The sequence below is a fragment of the Gavialis gangeticus genome, unplaced genomic scaffold (genome assembly GCF_001723915.1).
Source record: "Gavialis gangeticus isolate Ggan-Ray unplaced genomic scaffold, GavGan_comp1, whole genome shotgun sequence".
Classification (NCBI taxonomy): Eukaryota; Metazoa; Chordata; order Crocodylia; family Gavialidae; genus Gavialis; species Gavialis gangeticus.
The window spans coordinates 160,672,093-160,683,195 of record NW_017729032.1 but is presented as its reverse complement, the minus strand read 5'-3'; the positions used below and the strand labels follow the sequence as shown (position 1 = coordinate 160,683,195).

The window sequence follows — 11,103 nt, the reverse complement described above, 5'->3', positions numbered from 1 at the left end:
GTTTGACTCATTACATTGAGGTAAAACATAAAAATCCTTTTATCTCCAGAAGGACTTTATGTCCCTTTTTAACCTCAAGTTAGCTATCTTATGTGACCATTCTTGGAGTGAAATCTATGTTTTGGTCTCTTTATTCATGTTTTGTACTTTACTCAAAAGAAACTTAAATGCAAAATAAAACAGGGAATTGATTTGCTTTCTGACACAAAAAGATAGTAAGAAATAATTTAGCTATGTAATGTTATTATTTTTCCAGAAGTGCACACCTGAATCCATGGACAGTGCACACAACATAAGACAACGTGCCCTTTTATTTTTTTCCTTTTTTTAAGGAAGGTCAGGCAATTAAGAGTTCTGTCCTTCTAATACAATGTAAGTCACAGGCTCAGAGAGCTTTGATTACAGCAGACATTTTCAATACCTCAGGCACTAGGAAACAGTAGGTGAGTCTGCACATGCATATTAATGCACCTTTTCTAATGTTCATTCAATTTGATACCTATGGGCATTTTTCCAAGTGTTTCTGTTGCAGCACTGGGTGCTTTTAATTAGCAAGCCATGCTAATTAAAAGCACCCGCACATTGTGTATCATCAGTGCAGTATCTCTGCACTGAGAAAAAGGCGGTGGCGCGCTTTGAACTAAAGCACATCAAATGTGTTTTAGTTCAAAGTTCACTGCTGCCATTTTCTCGTTGCAGAGGCATGCTGCACCTCTGATGGACCTGATGTGAGAGGCTGCCAGAGTGCATCAATTTACGTGCTCCAGCAGACTCGATTAATCGAAAATCCAGCACATGTGTAAGTGCCCTCTAATATAAGTTACTAAATTAATGTGCATTAGGTTGCACTAATGCACAGTAGCATATGTGTATGTTTTTTAGTGATGCTTAATGTGCAGTAGACTGTTTTACTGTGCATTATCATAATGTTATGGTTTTTTATGTGATACTTTAATGCACAATAAAATGGTCTACTGTGTATTAAAGTGCATGTGTAGGGACACCCAGTATGAAGTAAATGGCAGTAGAAACCTTAGTACAAATCAGCAGCATCAGTTCCTAGAAGGTTCAGGCCCACATCCTCAAAGGTATTTAGATACCTTTTATTGACTTCAGTGGGGATTAGGCACCTAAATACCTTAGAGCATCTGACTGGGGTGACTGTCTTCCACCTGATGTGAAGGTCCTGATCTTACTGAGCCAGATCAAGGAACCAAGCCTCACCAAGCTCTGTCACAGATACCAGGAAGGTGCCCCCCTTCAAAATCACTGCCAGAGGAATTCAGGTGTTGCAAAATAGGAAGGAAAGTATAGCTAGGCCAAGAGAGACTCAGAAATAAATGGTGAGTTCAGAAAAGAAGTACTTCTGTAAGGGAATCGCATGTTAAGAGCCAGAAATCATGCCAAAACACAACTTAAGCCCAGTGTAAGTGAATAATTCCCAATATGTGTTATGGGAAGCATCCTTAAACTTGCAGCATTGCTTCTGGCATAGAAATATATAAAGAAATACAGAGGAGATGGGCAATAGAAAAGAAAACTCAAAGAGAAAAACAAAGAAAACAACATTACATTTGTAGAACAAGAAACAATTTAAAGTCCTGTTTTCTTCCCATCTAGTTAAATTAGAACTGGAAAAAAACCTGCACAATATATTATAAGGAAGAGAAAAGAAAACAATCATATGTTCAGTTGACTCCATCATTTGTGAGCTGCCCCAGGAAACACCTAAAGGGACTTCAGAAGAAAAGCAGAATGCCGTAATGCAAAACAGCTGCTACACTGACTAGGTAAGGCCAGTTTGTAGCCAGATTACCATGGAAAAGGCTCAGGTTCAAGGCCCCTGTGGTAATTTTCTCAGGCTATGTCTTCATTGCAAAAATAGATGCATTTTGTTTTTCTTTTACATTCAGATAATCATTACAATATAGAATCTTAATGGAGACAAGGCATGGATAATTTATACTGCATTGTTGGTTGATAGGGCCAATCCTAATCCTTCTTCCTTCTGAGTTTTTTACCTCTGTTTATCTTGTCTAGCTACACTGAGGTAAAAACTACAGTGCACAGGTTCTGCTGGTATTTTTTACTGAGATAACTATCTCGGTGTAAGAACACATCATTTTCCCGAGGAAAAGCAAAGCCTCAGTAACCAATTCCTGGAGTGATCAACATCACTGCCTGTGATTTCAATCAATATTGTAGCCTTTGTTTTATAAGTTAAATTCATCAGATTAAGGTTATTACCATGGCAAAGCAGCACCAATTATTTTAGACCCTGTTTCAGTAAAGCACATGCTTAACTTTCATGATCATTGTGAGTCCATTCTTATTCAGCAAAAAAAATGCCATATTTTCTCACATACAACATGCACCAAAATAGACTATAAAACATGCACCAGAATAGACTATATACCTTGTTTTTTAAATGAAAGATAAAGAAAAAAAGAGTTCCTTGCAGTAACTGAGCCCCCAGCCACACACAATATATATTACACAATTAACTGATGAATCACACAGTAAATTGAGACTGGCCACATATGCAAAGTAATTTTCACACCATCAAAATGTCCAAAATGTTTAGCTATAATTGTAGCCAAACAGCTACAAAGTTAGGACTTGAAAATGTGTGGCAGCGTTATAGCTGGCTGCAATCCAACTTTAATTTGAGCATGTGGCAGGGCCCTGAGTAGCAGCGGCTAGGGAGCCAAGCCTGCTCATTGTTCTGCTCTCTATGAGTAGGGATCTACATTGATTGAGGGAGAAATTTGTGGCACAGCTGCACCTTTCATCTTGCTCTTTTTTCCCATGCCCCCCCATGCACTGGAAAAAAAAGTGTGAGTATATGTGAGAGAATATGGTACATTCTTTTGTTTAAAATAATTATTTCAACTTAGTTTAATCAGAACCTAAACTGACAATCCTGTGGTCCAGAACAGTGACTAAGATGTGTTCTTTTCCTCATTTGAGGAAACCCTTGCTCTAGCCAGCTATTTCCAAAGTATTGCTACTTCTCCTTGCACAATGACCTTTCTTCCATTCCTCCTCTGGAAAAAAAATCCATTCACTTGAGTACCATATCTCCAATATTTGCCCAGAGTCATGTTATCAAGGGAGTAATCAGAGAGGTCCATGTAGAATCAAATCCTCAGCAGATGCTTTACCTTCTACATCCTGTCCTTTAAGTGTAGTGTTGATTTGTTTCTTTTTAACCAATAGCCATGCCTGTCTGTTGCTTAAATGTTAAGCTTTCCTGTTCAGTCCAACTGCTTACTTTATCGGGCTATGAAAAAAAATCTATTGCTGGAGCATAGTGGCAGAGCAGTTAAGGCATCATACTATAGCTCCAGAGGCATGAGCCAAACTTTGGGTGGGATTTTGTCAAGTACTGCCACAGTTGACCCAACTGTAAATGAGTACATCACATCGGTGAATCAGACAGATGCATGTAAATATTGCCCCATCATCCCATATGGTAATAGAAATTCATGTTCCTAAATTACACTACCCTGATAGGCCACTAATTATATCAATCCTAATCAAAAAGAAAAAAATCAATACAACTTTTTCCACTGAAAAATGCAATTGTGTAGAAAGCAAGGGTCTTTTTTAAAATCATGTTCACATTAACAATTTTTTTCAACAAATATTCCATTGAAGGAAATCTTTTTCTTTTGTTTTGTTCTAGATTTTCTATTTTTTAAGTTTTTTTTCAGTTTTCCATACCTTTTTGATCTTTCCTATACTCATATGCTGCCCTTTGTGTTTTTGATTGCTGCATCTTGTCTCACAGATGTATCAAAGCTAAGAACATTAAGTATTTTGACATTTTTATATAAAACATTTTATTTTGACATAAAATGGATCAGAATATTGAAATAGAATGTTTTGACAGATTATAAATGAAACATTTTGAATTTTTGTCATGTAAAAAGATTTGAAACATGGTGTTTCATACTCTAACCTGAGTTTGGATAGAGCAATTAGTGTACCATGATTAAAAATCATGGTACTTTTCATTAAACAGTGATACCATTTTTCAGCAGTTCTTGTTACAATTTTCATAGGTGCATTTCGCATTAACAACAGGAAAAGAACAAACGTGTAAAAAGAAAAACATCTGTTTTCTCTAGCACTTTTAATATGAAGCAAGTAGACATATTTCTTTCAGTGCTACTCGTCCGTGACAAGAAACCCCCGGTCTTATCCTGTATCTATTTCTAGGGCTTCAGCGTACTCCTTCACTATACGATTTGCATTTTCTGTCAATTGGAGGGAAAGATATCTTACCTCCTTCTACCACCTGCTATCTTTACATGATGTTACAGTTTAGAAGAAAAAACAGATTTTGGGATTCAAATACCATCATTCTTTGTATATCAATGGCCAAAAACAACTGGAATGAGAAAATAATTCTTCCTATGCAGAGTCTGCAGAGTGTCTCAGAAGACCCATGCAGTTTTATCATCAAAAGTTAAAACAAAATAAATCAATCCATATAATGTTTCATAAAAATACAAATTGTATTCACTGTTTAAACACTTGCCTTTGGACAGTGCAGATAGCAAGGTGATTGTCAGTGATTCCTCTTTGTTTTCTCACTGAAAAATCCTAAGTCAGTTAATCAATTGTTCTGTTTCTCTAGCGCAGTGGTTCTCAACCTTTTTTGACTCAAGGCATGCTTTGATAGTCTCAGGACATGCCTTCCAAACTCCAGTTCTTAGTTTTTTGACTACAGAAAAATAGAAGAGCAATTTGTCTGTTGCAATGAATGTAGAAAGCCTACAACAGGTCAGAATGGTTTTGAAACTATGAATTCCTATTTGAAATCTCTATATTTATCTTGTAAATCACGTTTGCACACCTAACATTGCATGCACCCTTGAAAGGATCTCAAGACGTCTAGGTAAGAATCACTGCTCTAGTCAATCACAGTTTCAATGTGTTTGCCACTGAAATGCCAGCACAATTATAAAATGCATTTTGGTGACCGAACTATATATTTTTAGTGTTTGAGAAAGGAGGTTTTTATTTGTACAAATATATACATAGAGAGTCAATATTTTCTCACAATTCTGGAAAAATTCTCCTTGCTCTTTAATCCTACAACTTTACTGATTTGAATTGTTTTGGAAACAGGTAACTTCAGGAAAATAGATGGTAAATCTAATACTAAGCCAATCCCTACTGAAGTTTTAAATGGAAAAACATTAACGTTGCTTCTCAACTTTATGTAATGAATTTTCAGATTAGACAACTAGAGACATAAAAGGAGGATGTGTTTGGTCACAGATGGGGTCATAAAATCACACAGAATAATGTAAAAATACATACTAAGTAAACAAAAACAGATATAATAAAGAGAAAACAGCAAGCTGCTGTTCTAGTATAAGAAATAAATAGTGATAACCTGATGACATAGGTGATAGTATTGCTGAAGGAAAACTTTCTATATAAGGACAAAGCCAATGGTCATGTAGGTTGGAGCCTACAAAGCTGAAAGGAGATGACTGAGATTTTTGCAAAATCCCTATTATCAGATAACAATTATTGTTAAGTAAGATATTATTTTAATAACTTTAATCTTGGAAACACAGGGCTGGATATAGTAGAACACCTTCAGCTTTTCTGTTTTATTAGAATGTAACTTATTAATTCTAGTTTGGCCAATGCCTCTGTCCTGTAAGCCAATCCAAACCTTTATGGTACCATTCCTCATTTATTTGGTAAATTGCATCTTGTGAAAGCTAGTGTGTGCACGATCTTAGCCAGTACTTTTCTACCTTTTTTGTTAATGTTTTGAAGGTATTAAAGATCAATAACTCAATAGTTTTCCATGTTAAGGTAAGTGATATCCTTGGTACTTAACTGATTTGCATTGCTATGGAACTAGACAAAAGCAGGAAAGTATTGGTGTAAGAGGTAAAGCTATTCTAATCCAAAGGAGGCAGGATGGCTTTAGTTGAACAGAACCAGGAAGATGCTGCTGAAAACATAAAGGTCAACCAGAACTTTGAGGATAAATTAAAGTTAATAGGAGTTTTGCCATTCATTTTAATAGTATTTGGACTGCACACACAGTATTTTTAAGAAATCATTTTGATATAAAATATAGTTCAATCCAAAACTGAACTGAAACACAAACTTGAATTATGCTACTTTTTACATTTCGTTAATAGGAAGAGTTTGTTCTTACCTACTATTTTGACATATCTCTTTTTTATCTTTTCCATTTGTCTCCTAGATTTTTAATGGAACATTCATGATATGAGCCAACAGGATTTTCAGAATCAACAACTTCTTTGTGAATAATGAATAATAACACAAACCACCTGGACAACGATACTCTGGCAATGCTTCAGAATAAAGCTATTACGTACACCCTCCCAATAGTATACAGCGTGGTAGCTTTAATCAGCATCCCCGGCAATCTGTTCTCACTTTGGGTGCTGTGTTGTCACATCAAACCCAGAACACCCTCAGTGATCTTCATGATCAACCTCAGCATCACAGATCTTGCCTTGGCAAGCTGTTTTCCCTTCCAAATTATTTATCATATAAAGGGCAACCACTGGATCTTCGGTAAGAAAGTGTGCAGCTTAGTAACAGTGATGTTCTACTCCAACATGTATTCTTCTATACTCACCATGACCTGCATCAGCATAGAGCGGTACTTGGGTGTAGTGTATCCGATGAAGTTAATTAAGTGGAGAAGGAAGAGATATGCATTCGCTGCCTGCATTGGAATATGGATCATTTTAATGATAGCCCTGCACCCACTGGCAAACAAAGACCTAACCTACAATGTGCAAGAACTGAAGATTGTAACTTGTTTTGATGTTCTCAAACGGGACATGCTACCCAGCATGTTACAATGGGCAATCTTTCTTCTCACCCTGTTTGTTTTCCTCTTCCTGATCCCGTTCATCGTGACTGTAGCCTGCTACATTGGCACTATTCGGAAGCTTGTTCAGACCTCTAACACCCATCATAACAGACAAACAACAAGATCTGTCTACCTGGCTGGAATAGTTCTCTTGGTGTTTATCACTTGCTTTGCTCCTAATAACTTTATTTTATTCGTACATATGATCAACCGTATCTTTTATAACAAGAGTTTCTACCCTGCTTACAAGCTCACCCTGTGCCTCAGTTGCTTGAACAATTGCCTTGACCCCTTCATTTACTACTTTGCATCCAAAGAATTTTACCAAAAATTCAAACAGGTGTTTGGTCGTAAAGTATCACTCAGTGACAACATGGATATCAGGAGGGAAAGTTTATTCTCTGCCAGGACAATGTCAGCCAGGTCAATGTCAAGTGGGCCAATGGAAGGGATAGAGGGAGTTAGGGTAAGTTTGCAAAGGCAAGAAAGTGTTTTTTAACCATCGACCCCAGAAGTGGAAAAGTAGCATGAAAACTGTTTTTACCTGGTATCCTGCAAAAACCTTTCCCACAGCAATAGGAATCCAGTGACAGCAAACAGAAAGTATTTCACGCATTATCTTAAATTACCATTTCATCCTGGAAACACACAGGACTGCATAAGAAAGAGTAAGATGAACCAAAGTCATCCGAGGAGAGAAATGATCCAGTGAAACTCCAAGGATTCAAGTGCAAGATATTATTTTTATGGAGTGTAACTGTAATTTGACAGCAAACAATAAGCAAAAAAACCTTCAATCAAAGGTTAATTATTCCCAGTGTTTAGTTAAAATTACTGTATAAAAATGATATTAGAATGTGTTTGGGCACAGAGAGATAGCTTTGTAAATAATGTGTATATTGTATATTTAGATATTGCTTTCTTATCTTGTAATAGCAAAAGAATGATTTTATCATGAATGCATTATCTATAGCCACTGTGAATTCATCACAACACTGATATTTTGCACTCTTGACTTTTACACATCCTTTACTAACCACATTAATCTTAAAAGTGGTTAGTTAGGTTAATATTTTTATTTCAATTTCAAATATCACGATATCTCATAGGACAAAGAAACTACTGAAAACCAACATCAGTACCTTAAGCCACATCAATGCCCCAACTGCTAGACAGGTTACATCACAACATTCTTAAAAACTGACATTTCTGAGAGTGAGATATGGATAGTTTAAGTAGCAATTTTCATACACCAACCCACTACAGTAATAATTTTGCTGCTGTTACTCAGGTTGTTTTATACCAATTTAAAATACAACAAATTTTGTGGTCCCTTTAAACTAAATTTCCATTACAAACCATGAGAATATTGCATTATTTAATTTATGGACAGCATTTTCACTTTCCTCAAAGTTTATGGCCTAGATTCTTAACAATTTGAAATGAGAATATTGCCATTCATGGCCATCTGGCTGATATAACCCACCTGAAGATCCTGTCTCTAAACTCTTCTCATAAGTCCTGGCATCACTATGTTTGATTTTGATCTTTCCATATTGGAACTGCGTTTGTTTCAGGAGGCAGAAAGAGAGAAAGAGAGAAAGAGAGAGAGATAAGAGAAAGAATAAAGGAATGAACAAACAAATGAAAAAAGGAACGAAAGAAAGGGTCTGGACAGTTGACATGCACCACTTTCCTGGGTACTAATTAAGTACTCAGGATTATTGGACAATGATACGTTCAGAACTACTTATTTCAATATCCTGACCTATTGTGTTGCAGTACATTGCGTCATACTTTACCTAGATCTGCAACTGAATAATTATTGGAAACATGGTAACTAAAGATTTTGTTAAACTTCTCAAAATATTTGTTCCTAATTATTTATTTAAAATGTTGTTTCATTCTGGCAAAAGGAAAAGCAAACTTTGCCACACAACTGAACCTGCATCTTTCTCAGACCTGAGGAAAAAACCTTGATGCCAAAAAACTTATTGGGCGTTTCTCCCAACTATTCAAATGGTCTAATACAAAGTATGACACAGAAGCCCTGCCTTTCATCAACAGCTTCAAGATCAGAGCACTGCGATCTACCTGACTTTCCAATTAAGGCACAATTTGAACCCAGTCCTCCTGAGATGAATAGGTCTTTGTTCTATCATTAAACTATTGCACCACCTACACTCTAAAGTCCGTTTTTTGTTATATTTGCTAGGTAACAAAAAACACAAAACAAAACTTGTATCTAACTTTGTAAGGATTTCCTTCTGCCTTTAACCCCCAATCAAAAAGTGAAGTACCAGTGGAGATTATACCCAAGATGAAAAACAATGCATATAGTGATTTTGTTCCAAAATTATTTGAATTTTTCATATAATATTCTAGTGATATTTTAAAGTGTTTCATATAAAGTCGACATTTCTGAATGCGTAGGAAGCTATCCAACACCTACTTCTAATAAGAAAGTAAAATAAGATGTATAAAATATAATACATGCACAACACTTTGTAAAAATATTACTTGCCTTAGACAAGGTGAGCCACAGGCCTCCCAGGCTGCATGTATCCCCAATATAACATGTGGGCATGCAGGTGCCCCACCCCACTGCTACACCATATACCTGTGCAGATGCTCCCCCAGCCACCACTGCACCATGGACCTGCATGGCCCCAGGCTCACCCTCAGCTCCCTGCACTGCACTGCATGTAGTCTGCTCCTGGGAGCAGGCACCAAAAGTGGAAGCTTGAGAAGAGAGGAGGGAGCCCTGAGACTTCAGCTGCTATCACAGGCAGTGATATGGGGAGTGGTGGCTGGGCAAGGGCCCACAGGCCACCTCTAGGGAGTACCTGCATTAAACTTTGGAGTAGGTGCTCAGGGAAACTCCCATTCAAGTCAAAGAGAGTATTTTGCTGCATAAGGAATGCAGAACCTGGCCCTATGTATATTGCCTTTTGGACTGGGTGGTGTGGACTGTGAAGCTAATTTCCTAGTAGATATATAACTGATGCATTCAAAGAACCAAGGGTATTGTCCTTTGACCCCTGGAAAGGTCTTTTGTGGAATGCCACAGAGTTATAGACCCATGGGTGACTGGTGCCTCTTGAGTCAGTCGAGGCACGTGCCCCCCCTGACACCAGTCAGCAACCCAGGGGGGGTCCCCCAACAGCCAATCTCCCTGACCGGGGGGAAGTCCCCCTTGAGCCGATCTCACTCACCGAAATTTTTTTTGTTTCATCTTGGGGAAAGGAGCTTATGCCACTTTTGTCAGAGACATGCTAGTTTTCCCACAAAACTGAGCCAAAACAGTTCAGCAATATCTTTGTAGATTCTAACTGAGGTTGATTTAACTCTGAGCAAGCTCATTTAGGAGCCTTTCAGTTGACAGTTGTGGATATTGGATGAGGCTTTATACGTTGGCCTACCATGACTGCTATTATTTGAATTTTTGGATAAAATGCCTTAAGTCTACCAACCTTTCTATGCGAAGCATGATTTGAAACCAGTTCTCTTGAGGTGAATTGGATAGTTTGGAATGTTAGTGAGGAGTCCTTGTAGGTGGCGCCTTCATTTGAGGGAATACAGACAGCTCAGAGATATTTGATTGTTTTATTTTCTGGGTGCCTGTGATAATTTTATGGGGAGGGGTCGTGTCAGGATAACTGTATAGATTTCTATTTTTTTCTCTAGGTTTGTGTGATCTACTATTTTAATTGCTGTAAAGTACTTTGGCCATTTTGTGTGCGCATGTAATAAAATAAAAACAAAACAAGGGCAAAAAACATGATTGGAAATCGTTTCCTATGTGTGTCTATATCATATGTAAGTTACTTCAAAGCTTGGAGCTATACAGGCAGAGGAAGTATGAAGTAATAGGTATTTGTTTTCTATTTCTGTATGCTTTTCTATTTTTTCTATTTCCTTCAACAGTTTCTCTTGTTTCCTAAGCACCTTTGGTGACTGAGATTTTTGCCTTTCTGTTAATTTTCTTGCCATTTTAAAAGCTGGGGGCTGACATTACTGTACACACTATCCAAAACTGAATTCAAAAAACAGATTTTAGAATACCACTAAAATAAGTCATTGACTCCCCATTAGACTGTCCTCTCTGTACAGGATCTACACAGCGATTCATTTTCACTACCATTTGGAAAAAACACATATTAAGTCTCTATAGCTGTGAATTTTGCTATCTCTTTGGAACATAAAAACAGTGCCAA

The 11,103-nt window shown here is 37.2% G+C and overlaps 1 protein-coding gene across 3 annotated transcripts in view; it reads left to right on the top strand.

Moving 5' to 3' along the window:
• LOC109303344 (P2Y purinoceptor 8-like) overlaps positions 1-10,667 on the top strand; it is a 105,312-nt gene extending 94,645 nt beyond the window's left edge. For all 3 annotated transcript variants that reach the window (XM_019525548.1, XM_019525547.1, XM_019525549.1), the window contains one exon: positions 6,245-10,667. In XM_019525548.1, the coding sequence (XP_019381093.1) occupies positions 6,312-7,385 (1,074 nt within the window). In that variant the 5' untranslated portion in view covers positions 6,245-6,311 and the 3' untranslated portion in view covers positions 7,386-10,667. The remainder of the gene's footprint in view (positions 1-6,244) is intronic.
• Positions 10,668-11,103: the final 436 nt, after the last annotated feature.